At 42.6% G+C, this 24,051-nt stretch overlaps 1 protein-coding gene across 1 annotated transcript in view; it reads left to right on the forward strand.

Moving 5' to 3' along the window:
* LOC129866045 (sortilin-like) overlaps positions 1-24,051 on the forward strand; it is a 71,328-nt gene that overhangs the window by 14,138 nt on the left and 33,139 nt on the right. Inside the window, exon 10 of the mRNA XM_055939176.1 lies at positions 2,577-2,637. Within this exon, the coding sequence (XP_055795151.1) occupies positions 2,577-2,637 (61 nt within the window). The remainder of the gene's footprint in view (positions 1-2,576; positions 2,638-24,051) is intronic.

Genomic DNA, 24,051 nt, shown 5'->3' on the forward strand with positions numbered 1-24,051 from the left:
ATTATGGCCAAGCAGTTCTATTTTTGTTTCATCAGACCAGAGGACATTTCTCCAAAAAGTACAATCTTTGTCCCCATGTGCAGTTGCAAACCGTAGTCTGGCTTTTTTTGTGGCGGTTTTGGAGCAGTTGCTTCTTACTTGCTGAGCGGCCTTTCAGTTTATGTCGATATAGGACTCTTTTTACTGTGGATATAGATACTTTTATACCTGTTTCCTCCAGCATCTTCACAAGGTCCTTTGCTGTTGTTCTGGGATTGATTTGCACTTTTCGCACCAAAGTACATTCATCTCTAGGAGACAGAATGCGTCTCCTTCCTGAGCGGTATGACGGCTGCGTGGTCACATGGTGTTTATACTTGCGTACTATTGTTTGTACAGATGAACGTGGTACCCTCGGGCATTTGGAACTTGCTCCCAAGGATGAACCAGACTTGTGGAGTTCTACAAATTTTTTTCTGAGGTCTTGGCTGATTTCTTTTGATTTTCCCATGATGTCAAGCAAAGAGGCACTGAGTTTAAAGGTAGGCCTTGACATACATCCACAGGTACACCTCCAATTGACTTAGATTATGTCAATTAGCCTATCAGAAGCTTCTGAAGCCATGCCATCATTTTCTGGAATTTTCCAAGCTGTTTAAAGGGCACAGTCAACTTAGTGTATGTAAACTTCCGACCCACTGGAATTGTGATACAGTGACTTAAAAGTGAAATAATCTGTCTGTAAATAATTGTTGGAAAAAGGACTTGTGTCATGCACAAAGTAGATGTCCTAACCGACTTGCCAAAATTATAGTTTGTTAACAAGACATTTGTGGAGTGGTTGAAAAACAAGTTTTAATGACTCCAACCTAAGTGTATGTAAAGTTCCGACTTCAACTGTATACAATTACTAATCAGGAGAATTGGAATCTGGTGTGCGTAATGAGACAGTTCAGTGACGCCTAGAGGTCGGTGACGTAGACCTCCGGAACTTGTGCACGGAAGGGCAGCAGTACTGGGGGAATCTGTGACATATGGAGGATAGTAGATTGACATAGGCTATTGTTCTGCTGTTCGTTAGGCCCACTCATCTTATTGGCTGATGAAAAGTAGTGGACAGTTCTAACATCTTCAATATGGGCCTGGGAATTCGGGGTGTTGCGTCCCCCGATGTGTCTGTCTTCATTCACTTGTATCCTACTTCTTAGCTGAAATGCCTGTGAGAAGGACCCGATCACGGGGCATTGGATATTAAGATGTAGATATCTGAGAGAGCCATGTGAGTGAGAGGTGCTTCGGAGCACGGCAGCTGGGAGAAGGGAATTATAATTATTATATTCAGCCAAAGGGCACAACGGCCACTTTGGCCACAAAGGCATGGCATTTTTAGGGGGCATTACAGCCACACAAGGGGGATACCGCTGGGAAATTTGAGGCCTGGTGAGAAAACTATCAAGTGCTTGTCAAATTGTGAATGAGAGACTGATGAAGTGTGTGTAGCTTGAACAAGAAACAAATAAGAGCTCATGCCTTTCATGCAACTATTTTTCAAATCAATATTAGAGTCGCATCATACAGCCTTAGAATGTATACAAATCTTAACATATAGCCCAACGTTTGTGTCACAACTAAAGTTGCATAAATAACTCTAAATGAAGCATATAGGAGGACCAGTTTCTTTGTTATCCGCTCAACACAAAATAGCCACATGTGCGCACTTCCTTTGATATCGTTTGGAGAAAAGATCCTTTCTATTTTATGAATCTATGTTCGATTGTATTCTTCATACTATAAAATAATACAATTAATAACTTTCATTAACCGTGAGACTGGCAGTTATTTGCTTGACAATCCTACCCTTGTCCATCTCTCCTTTTCCTCTGTACTGTTGTCTTCCTGTCCCCGTGTTCTCCTGTCTCTCTGTTCCCCCTGTCCCTCTGTCTCTGTCCCTCTATCTGTCCCTCTGTCATAAATTCATTTTAAAATATCTCAAAATTCCAGATCAGGGTGACAGCATTTCGTCAAGTACACAGTAAAGAATCTGTCACAACAATTGACCAGACATAGTACAGATTAAAAACCACATTGTGACAAAGTAACTACAAGATATAGTAACTGTCACCAAGGGTCTGGTCTAGAAGCTCTTGAAAGAGGAAGTAGGGTTTTGAAAGACGTTTGCTCATATCAGGAGGAGAACGTTTGGCAACTTTCCATTACAACACATAACGTAACGACAGATGCACACACCTGGTCTTTCCACAGACAAAGACACACACACATACCATCCCCTGCTCTCCTCTCTCTCCCGCAACTCCCTCCCAAACTGTATCTTGCTGATGAGACAGAAACAAAGATATTCTCTCACGATGATTAAAGGCTTAGAAATGGGAGAACACACGCACGCACTCACGCACGCACGCACGCACGCACGCACGCACGCACGCACGCACACACACACACACACACACACACACACACACACACACACACACACACACACACACACACACTAATTGGGGGAGGCTACAATAACCAAACAGTTGCACACGTGTTAATGATTCATATTCTCACCTGTATACATGTGTGTGTGTTTCCAGTTCTACTCGGTTCTGGATGGGGATGAGGACATGATCTTCATGCATGTGGACAATCCAGGAGGTACTGTAGAGGAAAGGAGTGAACGTCATCGCAAGTCACTCAAACACACACATCTTACACACACTCTGTCACACGCACACACACTAGTCTATGTTTCTATCTCACTTTCACACATTCCTCTCTCTCTTTCACACATTCTAACTCACACACTCACACATGCTTTTCAAGTACAGACAAAGGACATATGAACCCCATGGATCCGTCTTTAGATGAAACATTTCAGTTTACTCATGTATTTTTCTCAGCACCGATCGTGTCTGAAAGTGTACATCTATCTCATCTATGTCTGTCTAAGCCTACTAACCCTTATATGGCTGTCTAAGCCTGCTAACCCTTATATGTCTGTTTCAGCCGTACTAACCCTTATATGTCTGTCTAAGCCTGCTAACCCTTATATGTCTGTCTAAGCCTGCTAACCCTTATATGTCTGTTTCAGCCGTACTAACCCTGATATGTCTGTCTCAGTTCTACTAACCCTGATATGTCTGTCTCAGTCCTACTAACCCTGATATGTCTGTCTCAGTTCTACTAACCCTGATATGTCTGTCTCAGTTCTACTAACAATGATATGTCTGTCTCAGTTCTACTGACCCTGATATGTCTGTCTCAGTCCTACTAACCCTGATATGTCTGTCTCAGTTCTACTAACCCTGATATGTCTGTCTCAGTTCTACTAACAATGATATGTCTGTCTCAGTTCTACTGACCCTGATATGTCTGTCTCAGTTCTACTAACCCTGATATGTCTGTCTCAGTTCTACTGACCCTTATATGTCTGTCTCAGTTCTACTAACAATGATATGTCTGTCTCAGTTCTACTGACCCTGATATGTCTGTCTCAGTTCTACTAACAATGAAATGTCTGTCTCAGTTCTACTAACCCTGATATGTCTGTCTCAGTTCTACTAACAATGATATGTCTGTCTCAGTTCTACTGACCCTGATATGTCTGTCTCAGTTCTACTAACCCTGATATGTCTGTCTCAGTTCTACTAACAATGATATGTCTGTCTCAGTTCTACTGACCCTGATATGTCTGTCTCAGTTCTACTAACAATGATATGTCTGTCTCAGTTCTACTGACCCTTATATGTCTGTTTCAGTCCTACTAACCCTGATATGTCTGTCTCAGTCCTACTAACCCTGATATGTCTGTCTCAGTTCTACTGACCCTGATATGTCTGTCTCAGTTCTACTAACCCTGATATGTCTGTCTCAGTTCTACTAACCCTGATATGTCTGTCTCAGTTCTACTAACAATGATATGTCTGTCTCAGTTCTACTGACCCTGATATGTCTGTCTCAGTTCTACTAACCCTGATATGTCTGTCTCAGTTCTACTAACCCTGATATGTCTGTCTCAGTTCTACTAACAATGATATGTCTGTCTCAGTTCTACTGACCCTGATATGTCTGTCTCAGTTCTACTAACCCTGATATGTCTGTCTCAGCCGTATTAACCCTGATATGTCTGTCTCAGTTCTACTAACAATGATATGTCTGTCTCAGTTCTACTGACCCTGATATGTCTGTCTCAGTTCTACTAACCCTGATATGTCTGTCTCAGCCGTATTAACCCTGATATGTCTGTCTCAGTTCTACTGACCCTGATATGTCTGTCTCAGTTCTACTAACCCTGATATGTCTGTCTCAGTTCTACTAACCCTGATATGTCTGTTTCAGCCGTACTAACCCTGATATGTCTGTCTCAGTTCTACTAACCCTGATATGTCTGTCTCAGTCCTACTAACCCTGATATGTCTCAGTCCTGCTACCCCTGATATGTCTGTCTCAGTTCTACTAGCCCTGATATGTCTGTCTCAGTTCTACTAGCCCTGATATGTCTGTCTCAGTTCTACTAACCCTGATATGTCTGTCTCAGTCCTACTAACCCTGATATGTCTGTCTCAGTCCTACTAACCCTGATATGTCTGTCTCAGCCGTACTAACCCTGATATGTCTGTCTCAGTTCTACTAACCCTGATATGTCTGTCTCAGTCCTACTAACCCTGATATGTCTGTCTCAGTCCTACTAACCCTGATATGTCTGTCTCAGTTCTACTAACCCTGATACGTCTGTCTCAGTTCTACTAACCCTGATATGTCTATCTCAGTTCTACTAACTCTAACCCTGATATGTCTGTCTCAGTTCTACTAACCCTGATACGTCATTCTCAGTTCTACTAACCCTGATATTTCTGTCTCAGTCCTACTAACCTTGATATGTCTGTCTCAGTCCTACTAACCCTGATATGTCTGTCTCAGTCCTACTAACCCTGATATGTCTGTCTCAGTTCTACTAACCCTGATATGTCTGTCTCAGTCCTACTAACCCTGATATGTCTGTCTCAGTCCTACTAACCCTGATATGTCTGTCTCAGTTCTACTAACCCTGATATATCTGTCTCAGTTCTACTAACCCTGATATGTCTGTCTCAGTTCTACTAACCCTGATATGTCTGTCTCAGTTCTACTAACCCTGATATGTCTGTCTCAGTCCTACTAACCCTGATATGTCTGTCTCAGTCCTACTAACCCTGATATATCTGTCCCAATTCTACTAACCCTGATATGTCTGTCTCAGTTCTAAAAACCCTGATATGTCTGTCTCAGTCCTACTAACCCTGATATGTCTATCTCAGTTCTACTAACTCTAACCCTGATATGTCTGTCTCAGTCCTACTAACCCTGATATGTCTGTCTCAGTCCTACTGACCCTGATATATCTGTCCCAATTCTACTAACCCTGATATATCTGTCTCAGTTCTACTAACCCTGATATGTCTGTCTCAGTTCTACTAACCCTGATATGTCTGTCTCAGTTCTACTAACCCTGATATGTCTGTCTCAGTTCTACTAACCCTGATATGTCTGTCTCAGTTCTACTAACCCTGATATGTCTGTCTCAGTTCTACTAACTCTAACCCTGATATGTCTGTCTCAGTCCTACTAACCCTGATATGTCTGTCTCAGTCCTACTACCCCTGATATATCTGTCTCAGTTCTACTAACTCTAACCCTTATATGTCTGTCTCAGTTCTACTAACTCTAACCCTGATATGTCTGTCTCAGTCCTACTAACCCTGATATGTCTGTCTCAGTTCTACTAACCCTGATATGTCTGTCTCAGTTCTACTAACCCTGATATGTCTGTCTCAGTTTTACTAACTCTAACCCTGATATGTCTGTCTCAGTTCTACTACCCCTGATATGTCTGTCTCAGTCCTACTAACCCTGATATGTCTGTCTCAGTCCTACTAACCCTGATATGTCTGTCTTAGTCCTACTAACACTGATATGTCTGTCTCAGTCCTACTAACCCTGATATGTCTGTCTCAGTTCTACTAACCCTGATATGTCTTTCTCAGTTCTACTAACCCTGATATGTCTTTCTCAGTTCTACTAACCCTGATATGTCTGTCTCAGTCCTACTAACCCTGATATGTCTGTCTCAGTTCTACTAACCCTGATATGTTTGTCTCAGTTCTACTAACCTTGACATGTCTGTCTCAGTTCTACTAACCCTGATATGTCTGTCTCAGTCCTACTAACCCTGATATGTCTGTCTCAGTCCTACTAACCCTGATATGTCTGTCTCAGTTCTACTAACCCTGATATGTCTGTCTCAGTCCTACTAACCCTGATATGTCTGTCTCAGTCCTACTAACCCTGATACGTCTGTCTCAGTTCTACTAACTCTAACCCTGATATGTCTGTCTCAGTCCTACTAACCCTGATATGTCTGTCTCAGTCCTACTACCCCTGATATATCTGTCTCAGTTCTACTAACTCTAACCCTTATATGTCTGTCTCAGTTCTACTAACTCTAACCCTGATATGTCTGTCTCAGTCCTACTAACCCTGATATGTCTGTCTCAGTTCTACTAACCCTGATATGTCTGTCTCAGTTCTACTAACCCTGATATGTCTGTCTCAGTTTTACTAACTCTAACCCTGATATGTCTGTCTCAGTTCTACTACCCCTGATATGTCTGTCTCAGTCCTACTAACCCTGATATGTCTGTCTCAGTCCTACTAACCCTGATATGTCTGTCTTAGTCCTACTAACACTGATATGTCTGTCTCAGTCCTACTAACCCTGATATGTCTGTCTCAGTTCTACTAACCCTGATATGTCTTTCTCAGTTCTACTAACCCTGATATGTCTTTCTCAGTTCTACTAACCCTGATATGTCTGTCTCAGTCCTACTAACCCTGATATGTCTGTCTCAGTTCTACTAACCCTGATATGTTTGTCTCAGTTCTACTAACCTTGACATGTCTGTCTCAGTTCTACTAACCCTGATATGTCTGTCTCAGTCCTACTAACCCTGATATGTCTGTCTCAGTCCTACTAACCCTGATATGTCTGTCTCAGTTCTACTAACCCTGATATGTCTGTCTCAGTCCTACTAACCCTGATATGTCTGTCTCAGTCCTACTAACCCTGATACGTCTGTCTCAGTTCTACTAACTCTAACCCTGATATGTCTGTCTCAGTCCTACTAACCCTGATATGTCTGTCTCAGTCCTACTAACCCTGATATGTCTGTCTCAGTCCTACTAACCCTGATATGTCTGTCTCAGTTCTACTAACTCTAACCCTGATATGTCTGTCTCAGTCCTACTAACCCTGATATGTCTGTCTCAGTTCTACTAACCCTGATATGTCTGTCTCAGTTCTACTAACCATGATATGTCTGTCTCAGTCCTACTAACCCTGATATGTCTGTCTCAGTTCTACTAACTCTAACCCTGATATGTCTGTCTCAGTCCTACTAACCCGGATATGTCTGTCTCAGTTCTACTTCCTCTAACCCTGATATGTCTGTCTCAGTCCTACTAACCCTGATATGTCTGTCTCAGTCCTACTAACCCTGATATGTCTGTCTTAGTTCTTCTTCCTCTAACCCTGATATGTCTGTCTCAGTCCTACTACCCCTGATATGTCTGTCTTAGTTCTACTACCCCTGATATGTCTGTCTCAGTTCTACTAACCCTGATATGTCTGTCTCAGTCCTACTAACCCTGATATGTCTGTCTCAGTCCTACTAACCCTGATATGTCTGTCTCAGTTCTACTAACCCTGATATGTCTGTCTCAGTTCTACTAACAATGATATGTCTGTCTCAGTTCTACTGACCCTGATATGTCTGTCTCAGTCCTACTAACCCTGATATGTCTGTCTCAGTTCTACTAACCCTGATATGTCTGTCTCAGTTCTACTAACAATGATATGTCTGTCTCAGTTCTACTGACCCTGATATGTCTGTCTCAGTTCTACTAACCCTGATATGTCTGTCTCAGTTCTACTGACCCTTATATGTCTGTCTCAGTTCTACTAACAATGATATGTCTGTCTCAGTTCTACTGACCCTGATATGTCTGTCTCAGTTCTACTAACAATGATATGTCTGTCTCAGTTCTACTAACCCTGATATGTCTGTCTCAGTTCTACTAACAATGATATGTCTGTCTCAGTTCTACTGACCCTGATATGTCTGTCTCAGTTCTACTAACCCTGATATGTCTGTCTCAGTTCTACTAACAATGATATGTCTGTCTCAGTTCTACTGACCCTGATATGTCTGTCTCAGTTCTACTAACAATGATATGTCTGTCTCAGTTCTACTGACCCTTATATGTCTGTTTCAGTCCTACTAACCCTGATATGTCTGTCTCAGTCCTACTAACCCTGATATGTCTGTCTCAGTTCTACTGACCCTGATATGTCTGTCTCAGTTCTACTAACCCTGATATGTCTGTCTCAGTTCTACTAACCCTGATATGTCTGTCTCAGTTCTACTAACAATGATATGTCTGTCTCAGTTCTACTGACCCTGATATGTCTGTCTCAGTTCTACTAACCCTGATATGTCTGTCTCAGTTCTACTAACCCTGATATGTCTGTCTCAGTTCTACTAACAATGATATGTCTGTCTCAGTTCTACTGACCCTGATATGTCTGTCTCAGTTCTACTAACCCTGATATGTCTGTCTCAGCCGTATTAACCCTGATATGTCTGTCTCAGTTCTACTAACAATGATATGTCTGTCTCAGTTCTACTGACCCTGATATGTCTGTCTCAGTTCTACTAACCCTGATATGTCTGTCTCAGCCGTATTAACCCTGATATGTCTGTCTCAGTTCTACTGACCCTGATATGTCTGTCTCAGTTCTACTAACCCTGATATGTCTGTCTCAGTTCTACTAACCCTGATATGTCTGTTTCAGCCGTACTAACCCTGATATGTCTGTCTCAGTTCTACTAACCCTGATATGTCTGTCTCAGTCCTACTAACCCTGATATGTCTCAGTCCTGCTACCCCTGATATGTCTGTCTCAGTTCTACTAGCCCTGATATGTCTGTCTCAGTTCTACTAGCCCTGATATGTCTGTCTCAGTTCTACTAACCCTGATATGTCTGTCTCAGTCCTACTAACCCTGATATGTCTGTCTCAGTCCTACTAACCCTGATATGTCTGTCTCAGCCGTACTAACCCTGATATGTCTGTCTCAGTTCTACTAACCCTGATATGTCTGTCTCAGTCCTACTAACCCTGATATGTCTGTCTCAGTCCTACTAACCCTGATATGTCTGTCTCAGTTCTACTAACCCTGATACGTCTGTCTCAGTTCTACTAACCCTGATATGTCTATCTCAGTTCTACTAACTCTAACCCTGATATGTCTGTCTCAGTTCTACTAACCCTGATACGTCATTCTCAGTTCTACTAACCCTGATATTTCTGTCTCAGTCCTACTAACCTTGATATGTCTGTCTCAGTCCTACTAACCCTGATATGTCTGTCTCAGTCCTACTAACCCTGATATGTCTGTCTCAGTTCTACTAACCCTGATATGTCTGTCTCAGTCCTACTAACCCTGATATGTCTGTCTCAGTCCTACTAACCCTGATATGTCTGTCTCAGTTCTACTAACCCTGATATATCTGTCTCAGTTCTACTAACCCTGATATGTCTGTCTCAGTTCTACTAACCCTGATATGTCTGTCTCAGTTCTACTAACCCTGATATGTCTGTCTCAGTCCTACTAACCCTGATATGTCTGTCTCAGTCCTACTAACCCTGATATATCTGTCCCAATTCTACTAACCCTGATATGTCTGTCTCAGTTCTAAAAACCCTGATATGTCTGTCTCAGTCCTACTAACCCTGATATGTCTATCTCAGTTCTACTAACTCTAACCCTGATATGTCTGTCTCAGTCCTACTAACCCTGATATGTCTGTCTCAGTCCTACTGACCCTGATATATCTGTCCCAATTCTACTAACCCTGATATATCTGTCTCAGTTCTACTAACCCTGATATGTCTGTCTCAGTTCTACTAACCCTGATATGTCTGTCTCAGTTCTACTAACCCTGATATGTCTGTCTCAGTTCTACTAACCCTGATATGTCTGTCTCAGTTCTACTAACCCTGATATGTCTGTCTCAGTTCTACTAACTCTAACCCTGATATGTCTGTCTCAGTCCTACTAACCCTGATATGTCTGTCTCAGTCCTACTACCCCTGATATATCTGTCTCAGTTCTACTAACTCTAACCCTTATATGTCTGTCTCAGTTCTACTAACTCTAACCCTGATATGTCTGTCTCAGTCCTACTAACCCTGATATGTCTGTCTCAGTTCTACTAACCCTGATATGTCTGTCTCAGTTCTACTAACCCTGATATGTCTGTCTCAGTTTTACTAACTCTAACCCTGATATGTCTGTCTCAGTTCTACTACCCCTGATATGTCTGTCTCAGTCCTACTAACCCTGATATGTCTGTCTCAGTCCTACTAACCCTGATATGTCTGTCTTAGTCCTACTAACACTGATATGTCTGTCTCAGTCCTACTAACCCTGATATGTCTGTCTCAGTTCTACTAACCCTGATATGTCTTTCTCAGTTCTACTAACCCTGATATGTCTTTCTCAGTTCTACTAACCCTGATATGTCTGTCTCAGTCCTACTAACCCTGATATGTCTGTCTCAGTTCTACTAACCCTGATATGTTTGTCTCAGTTCTACTAACCTTGACATGTCTGTCTCAGTTCTACTAACCCTGATATGTCTGTCTCAGTCCTACTAACCCTGATATGTCTGTCTCAGTCCTACTAACCCTGATATGTCTGTCTCAGTTCTACTAACCCTGATATGTCTGTCTCAGTCCTACTAACCCTGATATGTCTGTCTCAGTCCTACTAACCCTGATACGTCTGTCTCAGTTCTACTAACTCTAACCCTGATATGTCTGTCTCAGTCCTACTAACCCTGATATGTCTGTCTCAGTCCTACTAACCCTGATATGTCTGTCTCAGTCCTACTAACCCTGATATGTCTGTCTCAGTTCTACTAACTCTAACCCTGATATGTCTGTCTCAGTCCTACTAACCCTGATATGTCTGTCTCAGTTCTACTAACCCTGATATGTCTGTCTCAGTTCTACTAACCATGATATGTCTGTCTCAGTCCTACTAACCCTGATATGTCTGTCTCAGTTCTACTAACTCTAACCCTGATATGTCTGTCTCAGTCCTACTAACCCGGATATGTCTGTCTCAGTTCTACTTCCTCTAACCCTGATATGTCTGTCTCAGTCCTACTAACCCTGATATGTCTGTCTCAGTCCTACTAACCCTGATATGTCTGTCTTAGTTCTTCTTCCTCTAACCCTGATATGTCTGTCTCAGTCCTACTACCCCTGATATGTCTGTCTTAGTTCTACTACCCCTGATATGTCTGTCTCAGTTCTACTAACCCTGATATGTCTGTCTCAGTCCTACTAACCCTGATATGTCTGTCTCAGTCCTACTAACCCTGATATGTCTCAGTCCTACTATCCCTGATATGTCTGTCTCAGTTCTACTAACTCTATCCCTGATATGTCTGTCTCAGTCCTACTAACCCTGATATGTCTGTCTCAGTCCTACTAACCCTGATATGTCTGTCTCAGTTCTACTAACCCTGATATGTCTGTCTCAGTCCTACTAACCCTGATATGTCTGTCTCAGTTCTACTAACCCTGATATGTCTGTCTCAGTCCTACTACCCCTGATATGTCTCAGTCCTACTACCCCTGATATGTCTATCTCAGTCCTACTAACCCTGATATGTCTGTCTCAGTCCTACTAACCCTGATATGTCTGTCTCAGTTCTACTAACCCTGATATGTCTGTCTCAGTCCTACTAACCCTGATATGTCTGTCTCAGTTCTTCTTCCTCTAACCCTGATATGTCTGTCTCAGTCCTACTACCCCTGATATGTCTGTCTCAGTTCTACTAACCCTGATATGTCTGTCTCAGTCCTACTACCCCTGATATGTCTGTCTCAGTCCTACTAACCCTGATATGTCTGTCTCAGTTCTACTAACCCTGATATGTCTGTCTCAGTTCTACTAACCCTGATATGTCTGTCTCAGTTCTACTAACCCTGATATGTCTGTCTCAGTTCTACTAACCTTGACATGTCTGTCTCAGTTCTACTAACCCTGATATGTCTGTCTCAGTCCTACTAACCCTGATATGTCTGTCTCAGTCCTACTAACCCTGATATGTCTGTCTCAGTTCTACTAACTCTAACCCTGATATGTCTGTCTCAGTTCTACTAACCCTGATACGTCTGTCTCAGTTCTACTAACCCTGATATGTCTGTCTCAGTTCTACTAACCCTGATATGTCTGTCTCAGTTCTACTAACTCTAACCCTGATATGTCTGTCTCAGTCCTACTAACCCTGATATGTCTGTCTCAGTTCTACTAACCCTGATATGTCTGTCTCAGTTCTACTAACCCTGATATGTCTGTCTCAGTCCTACTAACCCTGACATGTCTGTCTCAGTCCTACTAACCCTGATATGTCTGTCTCAGTTCTACTAACTCTAACCCTGCTATGTCTGTCTCAGTCCTACTAACCCGGATATGTCTGTCTCAGTTCTACTTCCTCTAACCCTGATATGTTTGTCTCAGTCCTACTAACCCTGATATGTCTGTCTCAGTCCTACTAACCCTGATATGTCTGTCTTAGTTCTTCTTCCTCTAACCCTGATATGTCTGTCTCAGTCCTACTACCCCTGATATGTCTGTCTTAGTTCTACTACCCCTGATATGTCTGTCTCAGTTCTACTAACCCTGATATGTCTGTCTCAGTCCTACTAACCCTGATATGTCTGTCTCAGTCCTACTAACCCTGATATGTCTGTCTCAGTTCTACTAACCCTGATATGTCTGTCTCAGTTCTACTAACCCTGATATGTCTGTCTCAGTCCTACTAACCCTGATATGTCTGTCTCAGTTCTACTAACCCTGATATGTCTGTCTCAGTCCTACTACCCCTGATATGTCTCAGTCCTACTACCCCTGATATGTCTATCTCAGTCCTACTAACCCTGATATGTCTGTCTCAGTCCTACTAACCCTGATATGTCTGTCTCAGTTCTACTAACCCTGATATGTCTGTCTCAGTCCTACTAACCCTGATATGTCTGTCTCAGTTCTTCTTCCTCTAACCCTGATATGTCTGTCTCAGTCCTACTACCCCTGAAATGTCTGTCTCAGTTCTACTAACCCTGATATGTCTGTCTCAGTCCTATTAACTCTGATATGTCTGTCTCAGTCCTACTAACCCTGATATGTCTGTCTCAGTCCTACTAACCCTGATATGTCTGTCTCAGTTCTTCTTCCTCTAACCCTGATATGTCTGTCTCAGTCCTACTACCCCTGATATGTCTGTCTCAGTTCTACTAACCCTGATATGTCTGTCTCAGTCCTATTAACTCTGATATGTCTGTCTCAGTCCTACTAACCCTGATATGTCTGTCTCAGTTCTACTAACCCTGATATGTCTGTCTCAGTTCTACTAACCCTGATATGTCTGTCTCAGTCCTACTAACCCTGATATGTCTGTCTCAGTTCTACTAACCCTGATATATCTGTCTCAGTTCTACTAACTCTAACCCTGATATGTCTGTCTCAGTCCTACTCACCCTGATATGTCTGTCTCAGTCCTACTAACTCTAACCCTGATATGTCTGTCTCAGTCCTACTAACTAATCCTGATATATCTGTCTCAGTACTACTAACTCTAACCCTGATATGTCTGTCTTAGTTCTACTAACCCTGATATGTTTGTCTCAGTTCTACTAACCCTGATATGTCTGTCTCAGTTCTACTAACCTTGACATGTCAGTCTCAGTTCTACTAACCCTGATATGTCTGTCTCAGTCCTACTAACCCTGATATGTCTGTCTCAGTCCTACTAACCCTGATACGTCTGTCTCAGTTCTACTAACTCTAACCCTGATATGTCTGTCTCAGTCCTACTAACCCTGATATGTCTGTCTCAGTTCTACTAACCCTGATATGTCTGTCTCAGTTCTACTAACCCTGATATGTCTGTCTCAGTCCTACTAACCCTGATATATCTGTCTCAGTTCTACTAACCCTGCTATGTCTGTCTCAGTCCTACTAAACCTGATATGTCTGTCTCAGTCCTACTAACCCTGATATGTCTGTCTCAGTTCTACTAACTCTAACCCTGATATGGCTGTCTCAGTCCTACTAACCCTGATATGTCTGTCTCAGTTCTACTAACCCTGATATGTCTGTCTCAGTTCTACTAACCCTGATATATCTGTCTCAGTCCTACTAACCCTGATATGTCTGTCTCAGTTCTACTAACTCTAACCCTGATATGTCTGTCTCAGTCCTACTAACCCGGATATGTCTGTCTCAGTTCTACTTCCTCTAACCCTGATATGTCTGTCTCAGTCCTACTAACCCGGATATGTCTGTCTCAGTTCTACTTCCTCTAACCCTGATATGTCTGTCTCAGTCCTACTAACCCTGATATGTCTGTCTCAGTCCTACTAACCCTGATATGTCTGTCTCAGTTCTTCTTCCTCTAACCCTGATATGTCTGTCTCAGTCCTACTAACCCTGATATGTCTGTCTTAGTTCTACTACCCCTGATATGTCTGTCTCAGTTCTACTAACCCTGATATGTCTGTCTCAGTCCTACTAACCCTGATATGTCTGTCTCAGTCCTACTAACCCTGATTTGTCTCAGTCCTACTATCCCTGATATGTCTGTCTCAGTTCTACTAACTCTAACCCTGATATGTCTGTCTCAGTCCTACTAACCCTGATATGTCTGTCTCAGTTCTTCTTCCTCTAACCCTGATATGTCTGTCTCAGTCCTACTAACCCTGATATGTCTGTCTTAGTTCTACTACCCCTGATATGTCTGTCTCAGTTCTACTAACCCTGATATGTCTGTCTCAGTCCTACTAACCCTGATATGTCTGTCTCAGTCCTACTAACCCTGATATGTCTCAGTCCTACTATCCCTGATATGTCTGTCTCAGTTCTACTAACTCTAACCCTGATATGTCTGTCTCAGTCCTACTAACCCTGATATGTCTGTCTCAGTTCTACTAACCCTGATATGTCTTTCTCAGTCCTACTAACCCTGATATGTCTGTCTCAGTTCTACTAACCCTGATATGTCTGTCTCAGTCCTACTAACCCTGATATGTCTCAGTCCTACTACACCCTGATATGTCTGTCTCAGTCCTACTAACCCTGATATGTCTGTCTCAGTCCTACTAACCCTGCTATGTCTGTCTCAGTCCTACTAAACCTGATATGTCTGTCTCAGTCCTACTAACCCTGATATATCTGTCTCAGTTCTACTAACCCTGCTATGTCTGTCTCAGTCCTACTAAACCTGATATGTCTGTCTCAGTCCTACTAACCCTGATATGTCTGTCTCAGTTCTACTAACTCTAACCCTGATATGTCTGTCTCAGTCCTACTAACCCTGATATGTCTGTCTCAGTTCTACTAACCCTGATATGTCTGTCTCAGTTCTACTAACCCTGATATATCTGTCTCAGTCCTACTAACCCTGATATGTCTGTCTCAGTTCTACTAACTCTAACCCTGATATGTCTGTCTCAGTCCTACTAACCCGGATATGTCTGTCTCAGTTCTACTTCCTCTAACCCTGATATGTCTGTCTCAGTCCTACTAACCCGGATATGTCTGTCTCAGTTCTACTTCCTCTAACCCTGATATGTCTGTCTCAGTCCTACTAACCCTGATATGTCTGTCTCAGTCCTACTAACCCTGATATGTCTGTCTCAGTTCTTCTTCCTCTAACCCTGATATGTCTGTCTCAGTCCTACTAACCCTGATATGTCTGTCTTAGTTCTACTACCCCTGATATGTCTGTCTCAGTTCTACTAACCCTGATATGTCTGTCTCAGTCCTACTAACCCTGATATGTCTGTCTCAGTCCTACTAACCCTGATTTGTCTCAGTCCTACTATCCCTGATATGTCTGTCTCAGTTCTACTAACTCTAACCCTGATATGTCTGTCTCAGTCCTACTAACCCTGATATGTCTGTCTCAGTTCTACTTCCTCTAACCCTGATATATCTGTCTCAGTCCTACTAACCCTGATATGTCTGTCTCAGTCCTACTAACCCTGATATGTCTGTCTCAGTTCTTCTTCCTCTAACCCTGATATGTCTGTCTCAGTCCTACTAACCCTGATATGTCTCAGTCCTACTATCCCTGATATGTCTGTCTCAGTTCTACTAACTCTAACCCTGATATGTCTGTCTCAGTCCTACTGACACTGATATATCTGTCTCAGTTCTACTAACTCTAACCTTGATATGTCTGTCTCAGTCCTACTCACCCTGATATGTCTGTCTCAATCCTACTAACTCTAACCCTGATATGTCTGTCTAGGTCCTACTAACTAATCCTGATATATCTGTCTCAGTACTACTAACTCTAACCCTGATATGTCTGTCTTAGTTCTACTAACCCTGATATGTCTGTCTCAGTTCTACTAACCCTGATATGTCTGTCTCAGTTCTACTAACCTTGACATGTCTGTCTCAGTTCTACTAACCCTGATATGTCTGTCTCAGTCCTACTAACCCTGATATGTCTGTCTCAGTCCTACTAACCCTGATATGTCTGTCTCAGTTCTACTAACTCTAACCCTGATATGTCTGTCTCAGTTCTACTAACCCTGATACGTCTGTCTCAGTTCTACTAACCCTGATATGTCTGTCTCAGTTCTACTAACCCTGATATGTCTGTCTCAGTTCTACTAACTCTAACCCTGATATGTCTGTCTCAGTCCTACTAACCCTGATATGTCTGTCTCAGTTCTACTAACCCTGATATGTCTGTCTCAGTTCTACTAACCCTGATATGTCTGTCTCAGTCCTACTAACCCTGATATGTCTGTCTCAGTTCTACTAACTCTAACCCTGCTATGTCTGTCTCAGTCCTACTAACCCAGATATGTCTGTCTCAGTTCTACTTCCTCTAACCCTGATATGTTTGTCTCAGTCCTACTAACCCTGATATGTCTGTCTCAGTCCTACTAACCCTGATATGTCTGTCTTAGTTCTTCTTCCTCTAACCCTGATATGTCTGTCTCAGTCCTACTACCCCTGATATGTCTGTCTTAGTTCTAATACCCCTGATATGTCTGTCTCAGTTCTACTAACCCTGATATGTCTGTCTCAGTCCTACTAACCCTGATATGTCTGTCTCAGTCCTACTAACCCTGATATGTCTGTCTCAGTCCTACTAACCCTGATATGTCTGTCTTAGTTCTTCTTCCTCTAACCCTGATATGTCTGTCTCAGTCCTACTACCCCTGATATGTCTGTCTTAGTTCTACTACCCCTGATATGTCTGTCTCAGTTCTACTAACCCTGATATGTCTGTCTCAGTCCTACTAACCCTGATATGTCTGTCTCAGTCCTACTAACCCTGATATGTCTGTCTCAGTTCTACTAACCCTGATATGTCTGTCTCAGTTCTACTAACCCTGATATGTCTGTCTCAGTCCTACTAACCCTGATATGTCTGTCTCAGTTCTACTAACCCTGATATGTCTGTCTCAGTTCTACTACCCCTGATATGTCTCAGTCCTACTACCCCTGATATGTCTATCTCAGTCCTACTAACCCTGATATGTCTGTCTCAGTCCTACTAACCCTGATATGTCTGTCTCAGTTCTACTAACCCTGATATGTCTGTCTCAGTCCTACTAACCCTGATATGTCTGTCTCAGTTCTTCTTCCTCTAACCCTGATATGTCTGTCTCAGTCCTACTACCCCTGATATGTCTGTCTCAGTTCTACTAACCCTGATATGTCTGTCTCAGTCCTATTAACTCTGATATGTCTGTCTCAGTCCTACTAACCCTGATATGTCTGTCTCAGTCCTACTAACCCTGATATGTCTGTCTCAGTTCTTCTTCCTCTAACCCTGATATGTCTGTCTCAGTCCTACTACCCCTGATATGTCTGTCTCAGTTCTACTAACCCTGATATGTCTGTCTCAGTCCTATTAACTCTGATATGTCTGTCTCAGTCCTACTAACCCTGATATGTCTGTCTCAGTTCTACTAACCCTGATATGTCTGTCTCAGTTCTACTAACCCTGATATGTCTGTCTCAGTCCTACTAACCCTGATATGTCTGTCTCTGTTCTACTAACCCTGATATATCTGTCTCAGTTCTACTAACTCTAACCCTGATATGTCTGTCTCAGTCCTACTCACCCTGATATGTTTGTCTCAGTCCTACTAACTCTAACCCTGATATGTCTGTCTCAGTCCTACTAACTAATCCTGATATATCTGTCTCAGTACTACTAACTCTAACCCTGATATGTTTGTCTCAGTTCTACTAACCCTGATATGTCTGTCTCAGTTCTACTAACCTTGACATGTCAGTCTCAGTTCTACTAACCCTGATATGTCTGTCTCAGTCCTACTAACCCTGATATGTCTGTCTCAGTCCTACTAACCCTGATACGTCTGTCTCAGTTCTACTAACTCTAACCCTGATATGTCTGTCTCAGTCCTACTAACCCTGATATGTCTGTCTCAGTTCTACTAACCCTGATATGTCTGTCTCAGTTCTACTAACCCTGATATGTCTGTCTCAGTCCTACTAACCCTGATATATCTGTCTCAGTTCTACTAACCCTGCTATGTCTGTCTCAGTCCTACTAAACCTGATATGTCTGTCTCAGTCCTACTAACCCTGATATGTCTGTCTCAGTTCTACTAACTCTAACCCTGATATGGCTGTCTCAGTCCTACTAACCCTGATATGTCTGTCTCAGTTCTACTAACCCTGATATGTCTGTCTCAGTTCTACTAACCCTGATATATCTGTCTCAGTCCTACTAACCCTGATATGTCTGTCTCAGTTCTACTAACTCTAACCCTGATATGTCTGTCTCAGTCCTACTAACCCGGATATGTCTGTCTCAGTTCTACTTCCTCTAACCCTGATATGTCTGTCTCAGTCCTACTAACCCGGATATGTCTGTCTCAGTTCTACTTCCTCTAACCCTGATATGTCTGTCTCAGTCCTACTAACCCTGATATGTCTGTCTCAGTCCTACTAACCCTGATATGTCTGTCTCAGTCCTACTAACCCTGATTTGTCTCAGTCCTACTATCCCTGATATGTCTGTCTCAGTTCTACTAACTCTAACCCTGATATGTCTGTCTCAGTCCTACTAACCCTGATATGTCTGTCTCAGTTCTACTTCCTCTAACCCTGATATGTCTGTCTCAGTCCTACTAACCCTGATATGTCTGTCTCAGTCCTACTAACCCTGATATGTCTGTCTCAGTTCTTCTTCCTCTAACCCTGATATGTCTGTCTTAGTTCTACTACCCCTGATATGTCTGTCTCAGTTCTACTAACCCTGATATGTCTGTCTCAGTCCTACTAACCCTGATATGTCTGTCTCAGTCCTACTAACCCTGATATGTCTCAGTCCTACTATCCCTGATATGCCTGTCTCAGTTCTACTAACTCTAACCCTGATATGTCTGTCTCAGTCCTACTAACCCTGATATGTCTGTCTCAGTTCTACTAACCCTGATATGTCTTTCTCAGTCCTACTAACCCTGATATGTCTGTCTCAGTTCTACTAACCCTGATATGTCTGTCTCAGTCCTACTAACCCTGATATGTCTCAGTCCTACTACCCCCTGATATGTCTGTCTCAGTCCTACTAACCCTGATATGTCTGTCTCAGTCCTACTAACCCTGCTATGTCTGTCTCAGTCCTACTAAACCTGATATGTCTGTCTCAGTCCTACTAACCCTGATATATCTGTCTCAGTTCTACTAACCCTGCTATGTCTGTCTCAGTCCTACTAAACCTGATATGTCTGTCTCAGTCCTACTAACCCTGATATGTCTGTCTCAGTTCTACTAACTCTAACCCTGATATGTCTGTCTCAGTCCTACTAACCCTGATATGTCTGTCTCAGTTCTACTAACCCTGATATGTCTGTCTCAGTTCTACTAACCCTGATATATCTGTCTCAGTCCTACTAACCCTGATATGTCTGTCTCAGTTCTACTAACTCTAACCCTGATATGTCTGTCTCAGTCCTACTAACCCGGATATGTCTGTCTCAGTTCTACTTCCTCTAACCCTGATATGTCTGTCTCAGTCCTACTAACCCGGATATGTCTGTCTCAGTTCTACTTCCTCTAACCCTGATATGTCTGTCTCAGTCCTACTAACCCTGATATGTCTCAGTCCTACTATCCCTGATATGTCTGTCTCAGTTCTACTAACTCTAACCCTGATATGTCTGTCTCAGTCCTACTAACCCTGATATGTCTGTCTTAGTTCTACTACCCCTGATATGTCTGTCTCAGTTCTACTAACCCTGATATGTCTGTCTCAGTCCTACTAACCCTGATATGTCTGTCTCAGTCCTACTAACCCTGATATGTCTCAGTCCTACTATCCCTGATATGTCTGTCTCAGTTCTACTAACTCTAACCCTGATATGTCTGTCTCAGTCCTACTGACCCTGATATATCTGTCTCAGTTCTACTAACTCTAACCCTGATATGTCTGTCTCAGTCCTACTCACCCTGATATGTCTGTCTCAGTCCTACTAACTCTAACCCTGATATGTCTGTCTAGGTCCTACTAACTAATCCTGATATATCTGTCTCAGTACTACTAACTCTAACCCTGATATGTTTGTCTCAGTTCTACTAACCCTGATATGTCTGTCTCAGTTCTACTAACCTTGACATGTCAGTCTCAGTTCTACTAACCCTGATATGTCTGTCTCAGTCCTACTAACCCTGATACGTCTGTCTCAGTTCTACTAACTCTAACCCTGATATGTCTGTCTCAGTCCTACTAACCCTGATATGTCTGTCTCAGTTCTACTAACCCTGATATGTCTGTCTCAGTCCTACTAACCCTGATATATCTGTCTCAGTTCTACTAACCCTGCTATGTCTGTCTCAGTCCTACTAAACCTGATATGTCTGTCTCAGTCCTACTAACCCTGATATGTCTGTCTCAGTTCTACTAACTCTAACCCTGATATGTCTGTCTCAGTCCTACTAACCCTGATATGTCTGTCTCAGTTCTACTAACCCTGATATGTCTGTCTCAGTTCTACTAACCCTGATATATCTGTCTCAGTCCTACTAACCCTGATATGTCTGTCTCAGTTCTACTAACTCTAACCCTGATATGTCTGTCTCAGTCCTACTAACCCGGATATGTCTGTCTCAGTTCTACTTCCTCTAACCCTGATATGTCTGTCTCAGTCCTACTAACCCGGATATGTCTGTCTCAGTTCTACTTCCTCTAACCCTGATATGTCTGTCTCAGTCCTACTAACCCTGATATGTCTGTCTCAGTCCTACTAACCCTGATATGTCTGTCTCAGTTCTTCTTCCTCTAACCCTGATATGTCTGTCTCAGTCCTACTAACCCTGATATGTCTGTCTTAGTTCTACTACCCCTGATATGTCTGTCTCAGTTCTACTAACCCTGATATGTCTGTCTCAGTCCTACTAACCCTGATATGTCTGTCTCAGTCCTACTAACCCTGATTTGTCTCAGTCCTACTATCCCTGATATGTCTGTCTCAGTTCTACTAACTCTAACCCTGATATGTCTGTCTCAGTCCTACTAACCCTGATATGTCTGTCTCAGTTCTACTTCCTCTAACCCTGATATGTCTGTCTCAGTCCTACTAACCCTGATATGTCTGTCTCAGTCCTACTAACCCTGATATGTCTGTCTCAGTTCTTCTTCCTCTAACCCTGATATGTCTGTCTCAGTCCTACTAACCCTGATATGTCTGTCTTAGTTCTACTACCCCTGATATGTCTGTCTCAGTTCTACTAACCCTGATATGTCTGTCTCAGTCCTACTAACCCTGATATGTCTGTCTCAGTCCTACTAACCCTGATATGTCTCAGTCCTACTATCCCTGATATGTCTGTCTCAGTTCTACTAACTCTAACCCTGATATGTCTGTCTCAGTCCTACTAACCCTGATATGTCTGTCTCAGTTCTACTAACCCTGATATGTCTTTCTCAGTCCTACTAACCCTGATATGTCTGTCTCAGTTCTACTAACCCTGATATGTCTGTCTCAGTCCTACTAACCCTGATATGTCTCAGTCCTACTACCCCCTGATATGTCTGTCTCAGTCCTACTAACCCTGATATGTCTGTCTCAGTCCTACTAACCCTGCTATGTCTGTCTCAGTCCTACTAAACCTGATATGTCTGTCTCAGTCCTACTAACCCTGATATATCTGTCTCAGTTCTACTAACCCTGCTATGTCTGTCTCAGTCCTACTAAACCTGATATGTCTGTCTCAGTCCTACTAACCCTGATATGTCTGTCTCAGTTCTACTAACTCTAACACTGATATGTCTGTCTCAGTCCTACTAACCCTGATATGTCTGTCTCAGTTCTACTAACCCTGATATGTCTGTCTCAGTTCTACTAACCCTGATATATCTGTCTCAGTCCTACTAACCCTGATATGTCTGTCTCAGTTCTACTAACTCTAACCCTGATATGTCTGTCTCAGTCCTACTAACCCGGATATGTCTGTCTCAGTTCTACTTCCTCTAACCCTGATATGTCTGTCTCAGTCCTACTAACCCGGATATGTCTGTCTCAGTTCTACTTCCTCTAACCCTGATATGTCTGTCTCAGTCCTACTAACCCTGATATGTCTGTCTCAGTCCTACTAACCCTGATATGTCTGTCTCAGTTCTTCTTCCTCTAACCCTGATATGTCTGTCTCAGTCCTACTAACCCTGATATGTCTGTCTTAGTTCTACTACCCCTGATATGTCTGTCTCAGTTCTACTAACCCTGATATGTCTGTCTCAGTCCTACTAACCCTGATATGTCTGTCTCAGTCCTACTAACCCTGATATGTCTCAGTCCTACTATCCCTGATATGTCTGTCTCAGTTCTACTAACTCTAACCCTGATATGTCTGTCTCAGTCCTACTGACCCTGATATATCTGTCTCAGTTCTACTAACTCTAACCCTGATATGTCTGTCTCAGTCCTACTCACCCTGATATGTCTGTCTCAGTCCTACTAACTCTAACCCTGATATGTCTGTCTAGGTCCTACTAACTAATCCTGATATATCTGTCTCAGTACTACTAACTCTAACCCTGATATGTTTGTCTCAGTTCTACTAACCCTGATATGTCTGTCTCAGTTCTACTAACCTTGACATGTCAGTCTCAGTTCTACTAACCCTGATATGTCTGTCTCAGTCCTACTAACCCTGATACGTCTGTCTCAGTTCTACTAACTCTAACCCTGATATGTCTGTCTCAGTCCTACTAACCCTGATATGTCTGTCTCAGTTCTACTAACCCTGATATGTCTGTCTCAGTTCTACTAACCCTGATATGTCTGTCTCAGTCCTACTAACCCTGATATATCTGTCTCAGTTCTACTAACCCTGCTATGTCTGTCTCAGTCCTACTAAACCTGATATGTCTGTCTCAGTCCTACTAACCCTGATATGTCTGTCTCAGTTCTACTAACTCTAACCCTGATATGTCTGTCTCAGTCCTACTAACCCTGATATGTCTGTCTCAGTTCTACTAACCCTGATATGTCTGTCTCAGTTCTACTAACCCTGATATATCTGTCTCAGTCCTACTAACCCTGATATGTCTGTCTCAGTTCTACTAACTCTAACCCTGATATGTCTGTCTCAGTCCTACTAACCCGGATATGTCTGTCTCAGTTCTACTTCCTCTAACCCTGATATGTCTGTCTCAGTCCTACTAACCCGGATATGTCTGTCTCAGTTCTACTTCCTCTAACCCTGATATGTCTGTCTCAGTCCTACTAACCCTGATATGTCTGTCTCAGTCCTACTAACCCTGATATGTCTGTCTCAGTTCTTCTTCCTCTAACCCTGATATGTCTGTCTCAGTCCTACTAACCCTGATATGTCTGTCTTAGTTCTACTACCCCTGATATGTCTGTCTCAGTTCTACTAACCCTGATATGTCTGTCTCA

This window comes from Salvelinus fontinalis, chromosome 11 (assembly GCF_029448725.1).
Source record: "Salvelinus fontinalis isolate EN_2023a chromosome 11, ASM2944872v1, whole genome shotgun sequence".
Taxonomy (NCBI): Eukaryota; Metazoa; Chordata; class Actinopteri; order Salmoniformes; family Salmonidae; genus Salvelinus; species Salvelinus fontinalis.